General features: G+C 41.3%; 1 protein-coding gene across 2 annotated transcripts in view; it reads left to right on the top strand.

Annotated features, from left to right (window-relative positions):
- Window positions 1-4,715: 4,715 nt before the first annotated feature.
- The window catches only part of CA10 (carbonic anhydrase 10), a 213,218-nt gene continuing 196,938 nt past the window's right edge, over window positions 4,716-20,995 (top strand). The window contains exons 1-3 of one of the 2 annotated variants that reach the window (XM_069799204.1): window positions 5,542-5,662; window positions 5,760-5,901; window positions 6,160-6,247. In XM_069799204.1, the coding sequence (XP_069655305.1) occupies window positions 6,187-6,247 (61 nt within the window). In that variant the 5' untranslated portion in view covers window positions 5,542-5,662; window positions 5,760-5,901; window positions 6,160-6,186. Of the gene's footprint in view, window positions 5,024-5,541; window positions 5,663-5,759; window positions 6,248-20,995 lie in introns of those variants that run through there. The other variant, XM_069799203.1, reaches the window with a different exon arrangement.

Here is a 20,995-nt window from a genome sequence, read left to right as displayed (position 1 = left end):
TGGCCAGTTGTGTTATATGGCCTCAAGGGAGCTGGGGCACTTGTGAGCTATTCTTACTCTTGAAAGTGGCAAATGTCAATATTGCCTTTCTTACTTCAAATTATTAACCTGGTCCGACTGAACTCCTCGCTGAATTGTAGCCCATTTTATAAATGCAAGATGATGAGATACAGACAGCTTGTCAGAAGCCACATAGTCAATGTTGGCACAATCAAGACTATAAATTCTTTCCTAATCCCATACTTATTCCCTGAGATTAGAGTTCCTCATACAGGAAACAAATAAGTACCAAAGGTTTGAGAAGACAAATTTTTATTTCTTATTTTAAAAGAAATATGTATGTAATTTTTAATCATAGCTTCAAATGTTTGCATGGAATGCACAGAATTTTTCTGGTAGGTTTTTGCAATCTATTATGATATTTTACTGCCCCATCTGAAGTTACTTGGAACTTGCGTGGAAAGACATTCAAATGTACAGTCTAAACACAAAAGCCCTTTCTGTCTTCTACAAAAAATTCAGTTAATTGCAATAAAAAACTATTAGTGCAAGTTCCACCTGGAACATAAGTGTAAACAGAGAATGAACTTAAGACAAGGAGTAACAGTGTCATGTTTGTGTGATTTACAACAGCAAGGTTCAATGCTATCACTATGATAATTTATTCCAAGCAACCACTTTCATTTCAGTAGTGGTCAGGGTCCAGTTCTGGTAAACAGATTGGTAAAATTCCCTGAGCTGGACACTAATAGGCTGCTGATTTTGGATGATTTTCAAATCCCCATTTGGATTTGGAGACCCTTGAGCTTTCTTCCACCTGAGTGGAAGTTCACCGAGTGAACTGCAGTATTGGCCCTTTCTTTGATTTTGATTTAACATTGATTTCGGTTCATGCTTACATCCTAGGCTGTTCCCAGTGGCAATTCAGAAGCTGACTCACAAGTTCTTCCATCATCCCTGCCAGGGGGCCAGCAGCCCCTGGGACAGGAGAAAACAAGTAAGAGCAGGAACTGTTCCAGCTCTGCCAGCTTAATTGCTGGAAACATGCCAGAAGCTTCAGACAACTTCAATAGCAGGCCTTTGCTGATCTGACTTATTTTGACAGAAATGAGCTAGGGAGCGCACAGGCAAGCTGCTGTACCAGACCAGTGGGAACCTTCAGCAGCACAGTAGTGATGAATGGCAGCAACCACTTCCATCGACACAGGGTAAGCCACAGTTCAACCCATTTTGCTCAGAAGTTGCCCAGTTCAAAACAATTTCTACAATTCATCTTTTCTGCTCCAAGCTAATTTTGAGTCAAATGAGTCAAAATGCTGGCTCCTCTGAGAAGGTACCAACTTTAATTCCGCTTTACTGAATTGGAATGTGTTATGTTGGTATAAAAACCTTTAAGCACGTAGATTTTGTAAGTACTTTTTGAACTCTGCTTGCATAGCTAAACCAAAAAGTCTTTCTCTGTAAATCTGGCGTGAAGAAACTAGGTGTCCAGCTTGTAATTAATATGTTAGGCAGTCTTAAACTCTGACAGAAATCCCGGCCGCAGCTTCTAGATAGTAAAATGCTTATGATTAAAATACACAAACATGCTTCAGAGACCTGTCTAAAACCACTTTGCAGTGATTTTTACCTCTAGGCACACAAGTAGTCCAATGACTTCAGTACAGCTTAAAGGTTGGCAAGATTAAGTTTAAGAAGTTTAGCCAACTGTATAAATATGAATGGAACTCAAATAAATGCAGCAAATATCAAACCCTTTCATTTTAGTGAGTTACAGAAGGAGTTTTGAATGGAAACTCATACAATAAAAAATTGATGTTGTAACCTGCATTTTTGTCTGTTTTGAATGTACCACCAATGTACACAGGAGATTTATGTTCTGCTTCTACCCCAGATACACCCTACTAAATCAAACCATTTCCCTTGGGATCAAATATACTCTGCCAAATTCTACAGAGAAAGCCTGATCCAAAACTCATCAAACTCTGCAGAAATATTCCAATTGATTTCGGCTGGCTTTGGAATAGGCCCATATTGACATCCATTCAACTTTATTGAACTAAGCTTTCCTGTGGAGCTGCAGCAGCCAATATGGACATAATGACTTCAAAACCAAGCTTTAAGGCCACTGCCAGTCAAATAACATCACAGCAAGTAAATGACAGCAGAATGAACTCATTATTATTTACCTAGATTTAAAAAAATGCATGTTTCTGAGCTCACTACTGTATTTTCCAGGTGAAGAAAACTTTCAGTTTGCCTTTGATCCCTCTTAGATTTTTCAGGCTGAGTCACAAACTACTCGTTTATCACAGGCCACTGAAATAAGTATAAGGTTTGCATGAGGATGATAAACATAGCACGGTAAAAAGATGCACAAAAATTAATATATTGGGGAGTTTTGGCTATCTGCTCACAGCCAACATCAACTACCTAATTTTTTCCTGCCATTAAACTACATGTTAAAATTCCACTGACATCAACAGGAATTAAATATGAGCTTGCCACTTAGGATTTGGCATTCTCTCTTGCACCAATTCAATTCTTTGCTGACTTAATGGACAACACACCCTTTTATGACAGGTCATCTCACTTGCACTTGCTTGAGACATTTATTTTCTCACATGTAATGCCATAATTTCAAGGAGACTAGTTTAGGAACAAGGATGACTGTGTAAATATAAAAGATAAGGTCTCTTTGTGGGTTTATTATGTTCTGGATTGGAATGTTATTGTAAGAAATTAGTTGGGAAGGCCCAAAAGAGAATTTACAGTCAAATCCATGGAAAAAGTTCATCTATTTGAGTAAAGGAGTTTAGTAAACATCAATGGAAACATTTACTGAGCATTTCCTAAAGCATGCTTAAATACATCTAGACTACAGATAGAGGATGCTACCCACGCCTTTTACAGTACCAGAGTAGGAGATACTAACCTGGATTTTAAAAAGGCATAAAGAAGAGAATTGCATATCCTACTTTGCATGACTGAAAACACAGGACACTCAACAAACAAGGTCTCGGGTTCAATAAGAATTGTTTCCTCTGCTGATCTGAGCCTTCATTAGATAACGTAATCTTAAAGCAATGACTTAGAAGGACTCCTTGCAGGCCTTACTTATTTCATTAACTTTTCAAGAACCAGATGCAAATCGTATTTCAACCTCTTTAAAAATCTATACTAGTTTGGTGCTTCTGGACAACTGATTCAGTGCCCAAAGGCATATCTATATAATGGCATACCTGAAAAATGCCTGCTTACCCACAGGCTGCCTTAGTTCCCTAAATCCTATGCATTTCATTTTGCCCAAGAGGGATAACTCTCAGTTGCCTAACCTTAAGTATTCAAATGACACTCAGCATTCTGCAATCCTATCAAGGAGAGAAATCCCTCTTGCTGCACAGTCCACTATTTAATAAAAATGCATCAAAAAATATGTGAATGCTTTAAGTTAAGTCATTTGTCCCTGAAGCCTTGTATGACTGTGCCTTGCATCCAGCCTCACTGTTCTCACTGGGCAGATGATGGCGATTAGTTTGTTAAAATCCCGAGTCTCTTTATAACCCGTGAGAAGAGATGGAGTAAACATCAGCAAAGACTGCTGCAGTGCAAAGAGCACTTACACTACTTCGAGAACTAGCAAAATGAATACAAGAAACACATTGGCTACTAAGTGCCTGCATTCCAATTCTTCCTTTCAAATAGTGATGATTTTGTCCCATGCAGTTGCTTTGAAGCACTCAGGAAATCTGATCTACTGCAATTACATACCGTCAGGATGACTTGAAACCTATGACTCCTACACATTTCTCAGAGCCAATGAAAATAACAACCTAGCCTGTGGTTTCTTCTCTTAAAGATCCTCTCCTTCCCCATACAGAGATCCAGGCGTCCTCATTTTGCCAGAATCCAGACAAAGGTGCATTTTACAAGTATGCCCTGGGCTGGAGAACTGTTTATAAACCAACCTATGTTCAATCTATTATGCATGCATCCCCCGCTGAAGTATTTGTAATATGACCTCTGCATCCCTGCCAAGAGCTGGGATATCAGTTTGAAACCCAAAGCATCTCTCTCCCTCCCCCTTCCCTCTGCCTTACGGTGATCAATGAAGGCATCCGCAGTCGAAGCAGTTGCAGGATCACCTTTCCACACCTGCCCTGAGCCGGGATTTTCGTTTGTAGCCCAAAAGCCCCTGCTCCCTCCCTTCTTTCCTGACATACCGAGCCACCCCGCAGAGCGCTTCGGCCCGGGGCAGCCCCCTGCCCACCGACCCGCGCCGCGCAGCTCCCCAGCCCGCAGCCCCATGCCTCTGCCAACGCTGCCTTTCTGCGCCCAGTTTCCCTCTCCGCAAAACGGGAAACCCAGCCTCTCCCCGCGTCAGGTGCACCTCTTTTTTTTTTTTTTTTTTAGGGGGGGTGAAATAATAAAAAAATTGGACCCACATTTTAAACAAAGTGAGCAGCGGCTTCTGGAATATGCCTGAGAAGACAGAAAACCGAGGCGGCCGTGCGGGAAGGAGTTTTTTGTTTTTTTTTTTTCCTTCTGCCTCCCCCCCCCCAACGCTCCCTCCCTCCCCGCTCTTGCCGGCCCGGTCCCAGCCGCAGACCCCCCTGCCGCGGTGCGGCCCCGCCGCCGCCCGCCCAGGCACCGCCTCCGCGGCGGAGCGCTCGCTCGCTCGTTCGTTCGCTCGTTCGTTCGTTCGCCCGCCGGCCCGCGCCCGTGCGCGCCGCCGCGCCGAGCCCCGCCGTGCCCGGCGCTGCCGCCCGCCGGCCCGCGGCACCCCGCAGCACGGTCTCCTTACTCGGGGAAAACGGCGAAATAGTCGGAATTAGGGGAGGAAGAGGAAGGGGGTGGGGGGGGAATCCAACGAGCTATGGTACCTCCTTACAGCTAAGGTGGTTGGTAGGTGGCTGCAGCAAGCGGCTCGGAGCTTGACCTCGATTTGGTTTTGGGACTGCAGGCAGGAGTGGCAGATCCGATGAGCTGAAAAAAAAAAAAAAAAAGGCAGGAGGACTTGGGGGTAAGTAAGAGATTGCCCCAAAACTGACGCTGGTTTTTTTTTGGGGGGGGGGGAGCGGGGGGAATATCTCTGCAGAAGTGTTGTGGATTGGGGAGTGCAATTAGATAGGCATTGCAGCGCAAGTACTTCGCTAACTCTTGGCTGTATCCTCTTGTTGCCCTCCCTACCACCAAAACTGCGAGAAGTTTGGGTTTGGTTTTCTTTTCCCTTCTTCTTTAAATAAGTTTTAAAATACTGGTATTCTTAGCGAAGCCGGTCGGCGATGCACGCAAGCCTCCGCTGCTTGCAGACTCTGCACTTCTGCAATTCAGATTTGGGGGAGGAGGGGGGACCCACGACCGCCAGTGTAATACAGCTCCTAGCCCCCCCCCCCCCAGCCTCCCCTTCCCGGGGCGTTTTCCCCCTGTCGTGCCGCCGAGCTGCGGGGCCGGAGCGGCGCGGGTGTGGGGCCGCGGCCGCGGGGGGTGGTCGCGGGGAGGCGGCTGCGGGGCCATCCCGGCCGGGGAAGGGCAGCTCCGTGTACGGGGCAAGAACGACCCCTGCAGTCGCCTGGCGGAAAGCCGCCTCGGCTCGCCGGGGACTGCAGAAACCCCGGCAGGGCTGGAGGGAGCCGGCTGCTACGTGCTCCGCGCCGTGGAGGTGCGGTAGCATGCGGGGTTGAGGGAGGGGGGGGTGTGGGTGGGGGGTTGGCGAACGCGTTGCAGCGGGTATTAATCTCTTTCCGCTCATTTTGTAGCAGCAGGAGAGGAAACCCCCTCCCTCCACCGCCTCCCTCTCCCCCGGCATGCTGGCACTGCCCCGCTGAGACGTGCAGAGTTTGGGGTTAACTTGCACCTGGCCGCCCTGGAATAGAGACTCTCCGGACCGGATCAGTTGGGGTTTGTTGTCTATGTCTTGTTGGGAAATCTGGTGGATTTTTTTCTCACTCGTGGAGGAAGAGCCCGGTGCTGGCAGTTGGCTTCGTGGTCTTTTTTGGAGGGTGAAGGAAGGGAAGGGATCTCGCTTGAGCCGTGCAGAGAGAGAGCTCGGACATGTGTTGTCAGCACATCTGGGGAATACAGTCTGCAAGTCCGAAAGGAAATTTGCTGGGATCGTTCAAACTGCGATATTGATCTTTGTTATTTTTTTTCGCCGAGGGATGCACTTGGCATGAGAATCGGAGGATGGAAATTGTTTGGGAGGTGCTTTTTCTTCTGCAAGCGAATTTCATCGTCTGCATTTCAGGTACGCAGCTAGCACAGAAAGGGCGGCAGGGGCGCAGGGAGAAAGAAATACCGTACAGGGTTCCCTGGCTTCCCCTTAATAAGGGGCAAGAGGTACAGTTAAACCCAAATCGAAATAGCAGTTGAAAAATACATGAATGATGTATCGTGAGTGGGTTGTAACAGAAATCAACAAACGTCAATTCCTCCCCCCACCTTAATTCCAATACCTGTGTAGGAATTATGATACATTGGTTGCAATAAATAACCACAGTGTACTGATTAAGCAGATGCTTATAATTCCTAATGTACCTGATTGTGATAATCAATCACAACATTGCAGTAATCCCAGAATTTCATAGCTCCTGAAGTTCTTAAACTCGGCTGATCTGCAGATCTTAAAAGGTCTGCGATTCATTGGTGGAGTTGTCATGTTCTGGTGCCACAGTTCAGGGTCTGCAAAGGGAGGAATAACACTGAAGAACGTGCCTCTGCTTTTAAAAGGAGCTTTACTGTGGCCGTGCTCTGAAAATGAATTTAAAAAAAAAAAAATAGCCCCATTCAAAGAACTCCTTGGTGGCTGGGATTCCAGCTTTAGGCTTCTCATTTAAGCTTGCAAAGATCTCTCTCCCCTCCAGTATGTAGAAGTCGGGTGATTTCAGTTGTCACCAGAGCTTGTCCAATTAATGAATAGGCACGGCCGGGTGTCTAGCGTAAAGGATTGGAACAATTTATTCTTGGGGAAAACACTCCCTTCTGCTGCAAAAGCCCTGGCTGCCTTGTTAATTTGTCATGTCAGTCATGCTGGAATAATTATGTTGCAGGAGGCAGGAGTGGGGAGGTGGCCAGTTTTCTAGTTTGGGACACTTCAGGGAGCCCCACAGGGATCCAGGCTGCCTGCATCTCCTGCTGTTCCACTTCTCTGCGGGCTGCTTCTACCCTCGAGTCATTGTATAAGTCCGGAAAAGGGAACATAAGCAACACAGGCAAGGCAATGCCGGGGGGGGGGGGGTGGGGGGGTGGCGGTCTGGGGTCCTGGTGGACATCTCAGTGTCCAGCCTGGAGGTGCTTAGGGAGAGGGAGCTCCAAAAGCTCCCTTGGGACCGTGCAGAGATTGGCCTGGGCCGTCTCCCAGCCGCAGCCCCCAGGCAGCAGCACCTGCAGCATCTCGCTCTGGCAGTGCCAGCCCCCACTGCGCTTTCTGCAGCACTTTCTGACTGATCACCCTTACAGCCCTTGGACTGGTGACGCTTACACTAACATTTGGGGTGGCAGCATCTATGTTAATTTGTATTGCCTGCACCTGCCCCCAAACTTTTTTATTCCTGAGCAAATAGTGTTGCTGTTGGCCCACGGGGTACGTCCGCCCTTCTTTTATCCCTACAGACTGGCACCATCTGCTACCAGGCACCCGGGTGACACTGGCAGCACCCCAGGCTGACCTTCCACTTGTGCCCATTGGTACCATCAGAATAATTCACTCCGTCGCTCTTTAGAACAGCAAAACCTGCTGCCTCTTGTCATTTAAATCTCACACTTATCTATTTAGCTCAGCATGATATGCCACCTGTCCAGTTCTCTTCAAATTAGGCACTTCTTAAAGTACCACAGTGAGAGTGGAAAAAATGAAGCTCATTGCTTTCTTGGCCGTTCTGACAGTAATATCCTGAGACAGAAAGAAGCTGTCCCATTCTGTGCAGGTCCTTATGCCACGCATTTAGCTGCCAGTGCTTCCCTATCTCCCCCCCTCCTTCCTTCATCTTCAGACATGGGATCCCAGGCTTCTCTAACCGATAGTGGGATCAGTCCTGCAGGGGCTCTCATCGCTCTCCATCTCCCTCTAGCACTAAGAAGAGACTGACATCCATCTCTGTGGGTTTTTTTTTTTTTTTTTGTTCTTTTTTGGGGGAACAAAGTGAATAAGTGAATGGTGGGATGCTTTTGCTGTATGGTTAAAGCTATGGTTTCCAATAATTAATTTTACCCACACAGAGGATGTGTGCATGCTTTAGCCTTTCTTTTTTTTTTTTTTAATCTTTTTTTTTTTTCCTAGGGATTTTTGGTTTTTTTTTCAGGAATTCTTAGTATTTGTCATCTTGGTAAAAAGGATTAAGATCTGTAGATAACCTGACTGGCACTAATGCTTTGTATCTTTCTTCTGTCATCCTTTTTACACCATGTTTTGTAGCATATTATCTAGCTGGGATGTCTGGATAGCAGTGTAAGTAAGAGAAGGTGTAATGAAGCCTGTTAAGGTTCGCCTCAACACCGGATTCCAGAAACTGTGTATTTTTAGCACTTCAGCACTGGTCATTCATTCAACATGTTACTTAAAAAACCCACTAGTTGAGCACACTGCTGCAAGTTACAGGAATGTGAATTAGGGAGTATGGTAGTATTATTTTTTTCTTTTTTCTTTTTTTCTTTCTTATTAAGTCAGTTGTTTCAGCAGTGAGCATACGAGACTGGTCTTCAGTGCATGGATCTTTCCTGAACATTAGCAAACGCTTGATTCAGTGTTTATTTATTTATCTATTTAAACCTGCGATGGCCCTCCTACTAATTCCAGTGGTTATTTGGATTAGGGCCTATTAAGGGCTGCTGTTCAAAGGGATGATGTCAGTCACTGAATTGATGGACTCTTAAGTTAGTTTATCGGTATTAGTAAACTTATTTATTAAACATAGGTTCAATGTTATGTCACATTGTCTTTTGCTATGTTTTTACATGACATTTAAATATAAATTATGCTGAATGTAGCACTTATGCTGTGTTTCTTATTTAAAATAAATAATGAAGTTACACAATTGGCTTTTTGGTGTCACTCATGCATGAATTTCTGTGAGACTTAGTATATGGAAAGTAATTTCATCTATTAAAAAGAGGCATATATATTTTCAAAATATTTTATACCTAACATTTTTTATCAGTCAGTTACATGTATCTATGATAGATTGCTTGGTTTGGAAGAAATGATACTGAGATTTAGGAATATATATTATTTTTTTAATTACTGGCCCTTGTGTTTGGGAAATAATTTCTCTGTGAACTTCGTAAACTGAATATTTTTGTTTTCTTGGCATACTGAATTAAGGCTTTTGCTACTTGAAATTGCTTGTCTGAAAGGAGAATCTAGTTTCTTTGTGCAGATGCAAATGAGAAATAAGAACAGATTGAAGGACCATGGAAACAATTTCTATCCTTTAGAAAGAAATGAAAACCCTCTCTTTCCTTCAAAGTCATGATGCATATTTATTCCTTTGAGTTGTAGTCTCTGAGAAAAAATAGTCGTGATTTGTATTCTGACTTTTGTTCCTTTTAATGATACTACAGCATAGAAGGAACACAGGGTAGTGGAAGTGGAGATGTCCTGTAGATAGAATGCTGAAATAAGACCTCTCTGGTTGTTGTTCCTTTGAAGATGCAGATAATCATGGCACAGGGATTATACTGTTTATATAGAAAGAGGATAGTAGTTGTTGGTGTGATGTCCAAAATTTCCTTCCTGGGTAATAAGATCACCAAAAATTAATTAGCATTAGTGTTTTCAGGTGGAATGTTGTTGATCCCATAATGGCTGCCACCTTTGCTTGCATAGTCATTTGTATAAACCATTAGCAATTTGTTTGTGATTCTAAATATTAACAATCAATTTCAAGAAAAAAATGAGGATGCTGTTTTCAAACCCTTGCAGGATACTTCATTTAAATAAGAAAATGCTACTGTCATGGCTATTGATTGAGAAGATTTCTGTGTACATTTTCTGTTAATCCATCAACAAAATGCTGTATAAAATCTGCATGTTCAACATCTTTGTGGCTTCCTATGAATTGATATATTACCTCTTACTGTTTTGGCTTGTGGGAACTAATATGGATGAAATTCATGCAAGCCCTACAGCTCCTTTATTATTTGGAAGTATTTTCATCCTTTGCCATCATCCTCAAGTCACGTAGGGGCAGATCCCTTTTATGATGTAACTTCTTTGGCCTGTTTGGCAGCACACAGGGATCATAAATCATGTGTCATGAGCGACTAAGCTGGTATTAAAAAATCCCCGTCTATCAAGGAATTCCACTGTGTATTGAGCATCTGATGTGGCATCTCCTGGCATTGAGGGCTAGGGGTGTATTTGGAGTACATACAGTTGCTCTTCATTTTCTGTCTTGCTGCTTCTGCAGTCTCTGAGCTCTTATTACCTGGCATAACACAGAGCTGTCCTACAGGAACTCTAAATCATGCTAGGGCTTGAATTGTCTGTTGAATGATGGTCTGTAAGGTCTGATAACTCTTCTTCTCTTAGCATTGTACAACCTGAGATAATTCAAGCTAAAGTAGTGTAGAAGAGAAGAATATCAAGGCTCTAATGTCCATTAGTAACTAACAGTGAATAGTTCGTTGTTATGTTTGGACAAAAATGTTGAAACCAAGTTAATTATTCTCAAATAGTGTCACAGAAATAGCTTTTTCTGGCACTTTTAAGTGAGAAATGTAATATCCTAGGGGAAGGAATTATTCATAGCACAGATATATATATATATACACATGAGAGGAAGTAATCACTAGACATTTAGGAAGGTATAACATGCAGCCTGGTGCATCGGGCAACCAAAAGCTTTTGGCATCCAATCCATTATAGTATTTTTTCCTGCTTTGTCCCATCTCCACATCTTTATGTGTGTGGGCAAACCTTCATGCCTGCATGGGGTTTGTTGATGTTACTGAAAATCCACGTGGATTCAATCCTCCTGCTCACATTCAAACACAGGATGGAGGCCATATGTTGGATCCAAAGACTCTCAGTTCCTTAGCGCTTGAATGCTTTCTCACTTCAGAGATGTTGCCGCCTTTTCAAAAGGTGTGAAGATGTTTCTGCTTTAAAATTCTATGGAAATAGCCTTGGAGTCTCCTATAAATGTCTGCTTTACTTTTTTTTTCATGTCCTGTATTTTTCACCATTCTATTTTTATTGTTAGTTTTACAGCTAGAGCGTGACCAGATAGGCGCTAAGTGCCAAAACAACACATATATTTTTAGCTCATGTAAAGGTAGTAGAAGGGAATGTTTATGAATAGTTTTGCACATATTATGCTGAGCTATTTTCCTTCCAATAAACTGATGGAAAGAAACTGGTAATTGCTGCTATTCTTTTCAAATCTCAATGATGAAGATACCCATTTTTCAAAGGGACCTCTTTACCTTGTTGTGTTGCCTCATTGTTAATGCAATTGAACTAGATACCAAGCCTCCAACACAAAAGTATTAAAAACAGGAATAAAACCCCAACTCAAATAAGCACTCTCAATTTAAGGGTATTATTTAAGTCTTTAAGATACAACTGATGTTATAGAGTTTTGCCCTTTATATTCTTGGAAAGGCTTCAGTTTTTAAATGTACAACAGCTAGATTTTAAATTCAGCGAGGATTGAAATGGCTTTCCATTTGCATTATGAATATTCCTTGTATACCAGTGAATAAGGAATTCCTGCTTACCCTAAAAGGCTGTTTTGCTTATTTGTTGCTATTGGTCAAAGTATTGCTTTCTTTCTTGGTTGAAAGTTTGTAATTTAGCTGAGGAGGGAGCTGCTGTTTTCATCGTTACTGATTGTTTATAGCTAAACTTAACATGGCAAAGACTGAAGTGGATGATTGGCCCATCTGGGCTGTTAATAGAAGACTATATAAAACTGTTTTATCATTATCTCATTACCAGCTCAAGCAGCAGACAAAACTAGGTGACAGTTAGTTATGGACAACACTGACATTCTGTGATAAGTGTTTTTTTGCTCCTATCTTCTTTTTATCTTAACTATACATCATGTTGGAAGGAGTAGAAAATAGGAATCAAATTTTAAATGACTTGTTTAGAGGCAACACTGTATAGCGTGACTGCATTTCCATTGTAATGCCATAAGAAAGTGCAAAAGTGCCTCTCCGTACAGTGGAGAATATCAGTTAGCAAAAAAAAAAAGCCATTGTGATAGATAAACTGAAACATTAATGGTAAATAAATGGGAAATAATTTTTTAAAAAGAATAATAATCTGGCATTTAGGAGAATTTTCAGCCCAACCTGTTTACAGTTGAATTCAAAATAGTAGAATGTTTTATTGCTGATTTAATCATTGATGGTTAAAAAGCTGTCAAGGGTCTTTTAATGGAATTTCTTGAAGACAAAATAGCAAGTTATTACTGTCATAAAAATAGAGGACTGAAGCATTTTAGACCTATATTCTATGTAGTATAGTAGCTTTTCTGGTCATGTAGACAAGTACTGGGTGCCTCACAGGCACATGGGTGCCCATAACTGTAAGCTTCTTATTTGTCAATATGGGAAACATTTTTATGCAGTGCTTAGCAGTTGACAGTTGTGGTAAGAAGGCATACAGAAACCTATATTTACACCCACTTTTTAAGACCTTGGAACTCCAAGAACGTTATAAATGGCTTTAGTGTTAATGAGATTTGGGCCTTACAAATTGCAAAAACGTAAAGCTTGACAATGAGAAAAGCTTTAGATGGCAGGTCTCTGTGCTCCTGTGGAGTGCCAGGTACAGCCTACCCAGGATTACAGCCCTAAAATATTTAATTTGCTTTTATTCATCTTGAAAAACAGAAGGTGATCAGTTCCCACATACATAGCATACTGAAAGCAATGGTCAGAATTAAAGAAAAGAAATGCTTTCATTTGATGTATTTTTCCATATGAAAACATTTCTGGTTTGAATTCATGGATCTGTAACATTTGTATTTCTGTAGTAAAATTAGTATTAAACTTAAATGCCCCACAGTTTTATATTTTGTAATATTATTGCCAGAAAAATGTCACAGCATTTGTGTGTAATTCAAAAATAAATAAGTAGAATGTACTTTTTAACAAGATACTATAGTAAGTATAGAGATAAGATAATATCCATAATAGTCCATTTTGACATTCTTTCTTCCTCCCTTTATCATTAGTGCTTAACTTGATCAAGCTCAGAGTACTGTATGTTTGTCATCTGGCTTTTAAGTATGGAACAGATAGAGTTGTGCACTGACTGGTCCAAAGTGGCTTGTAAGCACATGCATGGAAGAGGAAGCTAAGCAACATTATCCATTTTTTCCACTCTAAATGTGTTGACATCTCTAGCTTTTGGAAGTAGCGTTTGAGTAGATGGATTTAGAGGGAAACATAGTTTCTGAAAAAACACCTTCTTGTCAGTTTTGTGGGTTGTTTCCAATTTAAGTTCTTTCCTACTGTTAACTGCTGTAGTGCCCTGTTCTGCTTCAAGAATAGTCATCAGAATGGAGTTTTTCTGTTCTGCCATGGGTAGAAAGACTAGCACAGCAGGACTGCTACAGAATTTGCCTTATTCATGCTAAAAGAAAAAGATAATGAGTAATAGAGAAAGGTCTTTCAGTATGTGTCACTATGGAAAACTGCACCATTTGAAGTGATGTTGGAATGACCATGTCCTCCAGCAAACCCTGCCTGATAGCTGTACTTTTGGTAGGATAGCAGTTGGGTAACAGAAGGAGTGGGTCAGGAAGGATTGCTACTGCCACAACTAAATTTTGTTTGGAAAGGTGATATATTTGGGCTGCCAGAAAGAGCATTAATTTGCGTTTGCCATCATGGCAGAAAAAAGAAACTTTCTCTCCTTAGGAAAAAAGGTAGTGCCGAATATTTGTGCTTGCTAGCAGAAGAGGATAACGATACTTTAGTAGTGTCCCCTGAAAGTGAAATTTTATGGAGAATGAGCTATTTGTTCATACATAGGTGGAAGGTCATATCATTTGCAGCTGAGGTGTGTTATTTCCCATGTGGGAGGCTGAAGTTATGGAAGGGAAGGGCTGCTGCTACTGGAGGAAGAAAAGGTGTTTGATTGACCCTGTGCTGGTCCTGATCCTGCTGCCTGGGAGTGTGTGAACAGCTACTAACAGCATATTTCTCTGAATAGGATTGTGTGGTCTGGATTTTTCTAAGAATGAAAGGTATGAATGAGAAGAGCTTTGTGTTATATTTCATTCCAAAAGGAAAAAAAAAAAAATTACGGCAGCAGGGCTTGGAACAGTTTGCAGGGAGCATACAACCTTGGCCACACTTTAACAGATGGAGAAACTGAGGTAAAATGTCATGTGAAAGGTCACCCAGCAGCAATTTAAGTAACTACAGTCCATTTTCGCTCTCATTTCTGCGTTGCAGCACTAGGATTACTCTTATACTTTGTTTCTGGTCAGGGTATGAGACTGAATCACCTCACTGAGACAGTGAATCACCTCACTGAAATGAGGGAGCATGAGGCCTCCATGGCGCCAGGGTCAGGAGGGAAGGCAGTGACAGGCCCTGGGACGAGCCTACAGGCTCTGCAGCCTCATCCACTGCTCCCAGGGTCTGGCTGCTGCTTCTGCGTCAGCTCTGATCCTGCACAGCTGAGCAGCCTTGGGTCAAGCTGTGGAGAGAACTGCGAGAAGCCATGTTGGGTGCCTCAGCGGTGTTGAGCTGCCTTTAACCTTGGCCCCTCACCTGCCCTCAGCCTTGTGCCCTGCTGCTCCTCACCTCACCTCGCCTCGCTGACTGGACCGACCAGCCTGACCACGGACCTGCCTCCTCGCCGGGGACGTGTTTCCTCACGACAGACGTGCCTGGCGATGGCAGGAGGGTGGCTGACCTGCGTGGCTCTCCCCTGAACCTGCTCCTCACGTGGGCAGACTGAGAGGCCGTGCCCCACAGGAAAGTTACCGCCCTCGTGGCACTGCCTGCCCTTGCAAACTCCTAGAAACATCTTCCTGAAAACGGTTTTGATGGGCTATGTGCTAACACTGCCTTTCGATTTCTGACTGGAGGGGGGATGGCTGCAGCTGGGCACACTCTACGAATTCAGTGGACAATGAAACCTGGCAGTCTGGCCCCAAGAAACCTAAAATGACCATTTTTACACCTCTAGAACTTGAAGCCCAGCTGAGCAGCAAGTTTGTGGTCATTTCTGCTCCCTTGCCTCCTGACTTCATGCAGTTTGCTTCAGCTAGATTTATCCTCAAGTGTTTAAACTTGTGTGGCTTCCTCAGGAATGAAGGGTCACAGAATGGGGCCTGGTGTTTCCTCTCAGAGGCTGGACTTCTTCTTCTGTCTCTGCCTGTGTATTACAAGGTATTTTTTCTCTTCATAGTAATAGCAGTGAAGTTACTGTGAGGTATAATTATGGTATATTTAAGAATTATATGAATTAGAGTTTAAGTTAAATTGGTTTCCAGGAGTCAGCGTGATACTAAGGTAAAATTCAGACCCACGCAAGGTTCCTCCATAATCGTGTGTTATTTAAATTCTGCTTAAATTATTAACATTCATTCAGTTGGCCTCTTTATGTTTTTATTGTGACTATGAGTAAAGAATGGGCACCAGAGGTTTGGGCCCTAAATTTTCTCTTTGAAATTTGGTGTCTCAGCAGACCAACAGGTTCCTTTACATACTAATGCAGTTGTTGGATATGCTGTATACACATATGTGAATTTATTTCGGGGGGTGAAATCCTCACCCCAGGGCATTTTTCCCATGATGTCTGTAACTCCTGCTTTTTATTTTCCAGTATATTCAACTGGCTTCACCATTTGTGGGGTTTTTTTTCACATTCATATTTATAAGTGGTATCTTATTGTTATAGTATTTTTTTGTGCCTGCTGGTAAACAAAGTAATCTACAAGGACTCCACAGTCTCCTCTCGTTTGCCCAGATGATCCTGAGGGTACTATGTAGCAGTTAGTAATTGCAAGTGGGATTTAAAGTTATCTGCAGATGCATAATTTTTATCTTCAGTAGCCCCCCTGGCACTCTCTCCAAGTTGTTAACAATTCATCTTTGCCAGTCTGTAATTGTGCCTTTGCTCTAGAGTCACAGGTATTTAGCTCACTGTGGAACACACGATGCAAAACAGAGTAATAAATAATATGATTTATTTTTATTAGGTAGCATAAGTATGTTTTCATACTTGTGAGCTAAAAACTTAGTCATCCTCTTTAGATTTTATTGTGATACATTAATACACAGATTCAGCAAAATGCAAAACTTAAAAGACATGCTTAAGTGTTTTGCTGTATCTGAGTCTTAATATGTAATTGTATAAAACAGATTAAGGATATGCTGAAGTGCTTTGCTGAAGCAAGGAGTAGCAGTAGTATAATACATGAATAATACAAAATCTTTGGAAAAGCCCAGATAAGATGAGCAGAAATTTTCATAATCTCTGATTAAATTATACAGTTGTGTAGAAAATAGTTTTTTATCCAAGTGAAATCATATCGGTCTTTGTGTGGTAAAGTGAAGGTAGGACTTTTCTAGTGTGACTAACAGCAAGAGAAACTGTACAATCAGAACTAAAATAATCTTGTTTGTAATTTGTTAATTCTCACTTTATGGATGCCCTGAATGGAACAGACACCATTTTTCACAATAGTAAACTGATTTCCCCTGGACTACAGTAAACAAAACAAAAAAACCTAAAAAGTGAGATAACAAGAGATGAGCGGTAATATACAATGCTTTTCATATGTGAATTTCCATTCCACTTTTTTTCCAGCACAAATTTTAATTTTATTTTGATCAGACCTCAAGTCCTGATACAAAGAGAACATCCTGTGTACAGACCTGGGCTGTGGGGCTGCCTGGCCCGACTGGTGGATGGACACCGGCACAGCTGTGTTGCGTGATGAGGGAAGACCCACTCTATCAGGTGGTGCCAACAGTGGTGCTTGGGAAACCTCGTGCCGGTTTTGTGCAAGCAGCTGGCACAGTCTAGATTGCATAAGCAGAGTTTAGGCAGACTGATACAGGAAACTTCTTGTGGGGGATATATAAAAATACTTGAGGTTCTGTCTATCCCTCTTGGACCAAAACAAGCCAAACATGTCTTCTCTACTGCTGAGAGAAGGTGGTAGCATAGTCAGTATGTATCCAGTAGAAAAATTCTTCATGTTTTAAATGATGGAAGGCTTCATATATGGTATTATGAATAAATTTCTACCACGGGCAAGAAAGTTTATTTAAGTATTGCACTATTTATAAATATGGCTGGCCAAAGCTCTACAATACATTTACATCATATTTATATATTTGGGCTATATGTACCAAAGGGCACAGAGCCTGCAGGCTTTCTCATTTCTCTCCTCCAGCCATTGTCCTGCTCTGGCTCTACTTGATGCTTCACAAACAGCAGCAAGTAACTCTCGTAACTCATGCTTGTAACTCTCCAATTTTTAGTTCCTTACTCTGCGTAACTGGGACCTTCCATGCCTACTGTTTTTTTTATGTTTTTAAATACTTACTTACTTTGCAGTAATAAAAGAGCATATCTGACAAGGTAGTCAGCATTTTCCTTTTAATGCTCCTGAAGAAGAACTTGTGACTCAGATTCCAGACCACAGCAAATAGCAATTGAATTTAAATCCTTTTTGAAAGGTCTCCCTTTCAATGGCTTCTTTACTGATATCCTGATAACTGTTGTGGAGGACCAAATGATGAAGTGTGTCTTGATCACATAATATCATCACATAACTGGACACCTAAGAATTGATTCTAGTCACTGAATACTCCAGAACTTAAAATCTTTGAAAGGTAGCATTCTTATATATAAAAACAGGGTATATGACATAATACTATTGCATTATTTTTAAAACTCTCAAGTGTTTTGCATATAACTTTCACTGATATTATATAAACTGTACAGAAATAATCTCCTGGCATTTGCTTGGAATGACAGTCATCAATTCCTACACGTTTATTTAAAATCTTATGTAGAAAAAAAAAGTATTTGTTTTACACAAGTTTGTTTTGGATATTTTGCCAGGGAAAAAAGCAAGCTTTGCTAATATAGGCTGAAATAAAGTGTAAAATAAAATCTTCAAATCAGCCCTTAGTTCACAGAGGTAGTGTGCAGTGGAATTACTCTGCCAAAAATGTTGGCATTGAGTTTAGTTAAGTATTAAGCAGAAGTCTCTTGGTAAATAGTCCCATTAGAAACATACTGTGACCTCTGCTGCTGGGATTCAGGTATGTGAGAGAACCGTGCTTAGGAGCTTTTCTAGTCATGTGGTCAGAATGATTTTCAATCACTTTGGTCATTGCTGGATTAAAATTGAGGCTGCAGAGATTAATGGTCTGTTGTTACTAATCCACTAAACCCCTGTTCCTAGATCTTTTAAACTGACTGAACCTATAGATTGTTAAGTTACTGAGAGATATGGATTTGTAATGGTTTTAACTATCTTTCTTGATGTTTGGTGTTAGCAGTATCCTATTATTTATTGCTCTTTGAGACAGCGATCTTGGCTGTTCTTGAATGGAAGTGAACTTTATACTTTTTTATTTATACTATTCTATAGCACAGTAAAAGTGTGTATTGTTTTAAATGAATGTGGATGAAGATAGCTTTCCTATGTTTAGATATGAGCTGGCATTGGTAGAAGCTCAAATAAGAACAATAGAAATTAAATCTTGTTTTTTACTTTGTTGTTACAAATGGTGTCCACTGTCCCTAACTGTCAAAATAGCCACTATCTCCCTTCAGTCTGTCTGCCATTAACAGTGGTGGTTGTCTCCTCAAGTGGGTTTTACTGACATTTGAAGATGTGGCCAAAAGCAAAATGGCTGTTCAAGCTTTTGGGAAATTATGTTTTCTAAACTAGCGCAGTATTTGGAGTATCAGGGCTCAGGGCTATTCCCAGAGATGTAGCACAGTTAGACATAATTTCAGTACTTAATTTCTGTGCAGGTGTAAGAAGTTTTCCCAGGTAAAAAACAATGTATCCCCCCCCCCCAAAAAAAAAAAAAGAGGAAAGAAATGAGGAAACAGTTCATCTACTGAGACACGAAGAAACGCTGGGCATAACAGTGTAGTGGTTTGGGTTTCAGCAGGGATCTATAAATAAGATACATGAAGAGAGTTTTAACAGGTCTCCATAAGTACAGTATGGGAGAGACAGGAATTAGGGGAGCAGGAATAGCATGTTGAAGAAGTCAGACTGCGATTGTGGCTGGGAGAGTTGTGGGGGCATTTAATCTGAGTGGATAGATTTACATTAGGCAAGGAGAGGGATGGAGCCCCTCATGTACATGTTTTGGGCCCTATTTACCACATCTATGCTTAAGGTTGCAAACTGGAATTGTTTTGGCTTTCAGGCATTTGTAATTTTGTGAAATACTCCATTCTAAAAGTGTAATTAAAAAAAGAAGAGTTTGATTTTGAGTTCTAGAAGAATGTAAAATACATTCTTTTAAAAATTATTTCCTTTAATGAAATGAGTCAAGTACCTGGTGCCAGCCAGATTGGTGTGGATATACGCAATGTCTACCTGACATACAGAAGAAGAAATTGGTTTTCATTGAATAAATAATGACAACAGTCTAGCTCTAAACAGCTAGGTTTTGGTGTTTGTTTAAACTGCAGTGTGACTACCTCTTTAATAGGAAGCACGCTTGAACTGTCATCTAATTATGTCTTGCTCTGAATGTGTTTTTGATTCTTATTATATGCTGAAAACAAGCAGAAATTTTTTGCTTTTGTGTCACTGCAGAAGATGCGGAAAAGTCCAAGGGAAGTATACTTCTGCATCTTACCTGCACTTGCATGAATCTGCTTGGGAAAAGAGACTAAGCTGTATTTGTAATTTGTATAAATTACTAACCCATTAAAATAATTGAAAAATAATGCATTTCTGATTTAAAGGATCAGTATGTCATAAAATTTTATGATTATTGAATTACTACAAATGTATTCTACCTGTTTATCCTAACAGCAAGGTAACATGGCTTTAACTTTATAATTGACTTAAACTCTGTCAGGGAATTCTAGTGATTAAAATAAACACTTTATTTCATACAACCATCTCTGGTTCTGAACCCTGGTGACTTGGCTTATTCTTTTGCCTTCTGGTTATCTCAGTAATAGTATGTCTTGATTAAGGACTGCAAAGAGCTTTTACATCTGTTCTTGTCAGAAAGCTGTGTAGGATAAAGTAGGCCAAAGATAACTCATCATGCAAGCTATCGACCTCCAGTTATTTCTTTCCCTCCAGATTTAATATTGTGTTCAAATAAAACTGGGACTATGGAAGTAAACCCAAAGCATTTAAATGGATTTTTGGCAATTTCTCAAAGCTCTCTTGAGGAAGAAGAAAATATTAATGTAAGACTGAAATGTATACGACTGGATGAAAAAGATGAAGTTATTGTCCTGCCAGCTATTAGGAAATACAGTCCTTATCCTATAGGAAACCAGAGTTCAGCATCATAAGTGAAAGCAACAGTCACTGAGGTGAATAGATCAATGAGAATAGTTATTGTGAAACTGAAAGGGAAAAGTGACCTCTTACTTACGATAGAAATACCTGATACCGGCTAAACACGAGTCCTGTCCTCAGGTCATGTTCTATAGAAGACTAATTTGTGAGAGCTGGACACTAGTTAAACTCGCAACATAAGGGAGTCAATGTATGTTTGCAGCTTCATAGACAGGCTTTGAAGCTTCAACCGCATGTTGCAAGTGATTTAGACCTGGGTCTCAATTATAGGCCGACAGTAGGGTGGAAAACAGTACCCTGATCTTTAGCTAGCACTTAGGCCAGCCACCGAGCAGTTCTTCCTACCTAATCAGGTCCACATTGCAAACAAATGGAGCATTTGCTGAGTGGATAGACACCAGGGAGTTTCTCTGTATCCCTGGGATGCATTTGTTACTGCCTACGGAATGGCTTCACAGAGTTAAGTTGAATCACCCTAGCTAGCAGCTGAAAATGTA

This window comes from Haliaeetus albicilla, chromosome 12 (genome assembly GCF_947461875.1).
Source record: "Haliaeetus albicilla chromosome 12, bHalAlb1.1, whole genome shotgun sequence".
Taxonomy (NCBI): domain Eukaryota; kingdom Metazoa; phylum Chordata; class Aves; order Accipitriformes; family Accipitridae; genus Haliaeetus; species Haliaeetus albicilla.
This window is presented reverse-complemented; position numbering and strand designations above follow the sequence as displayed.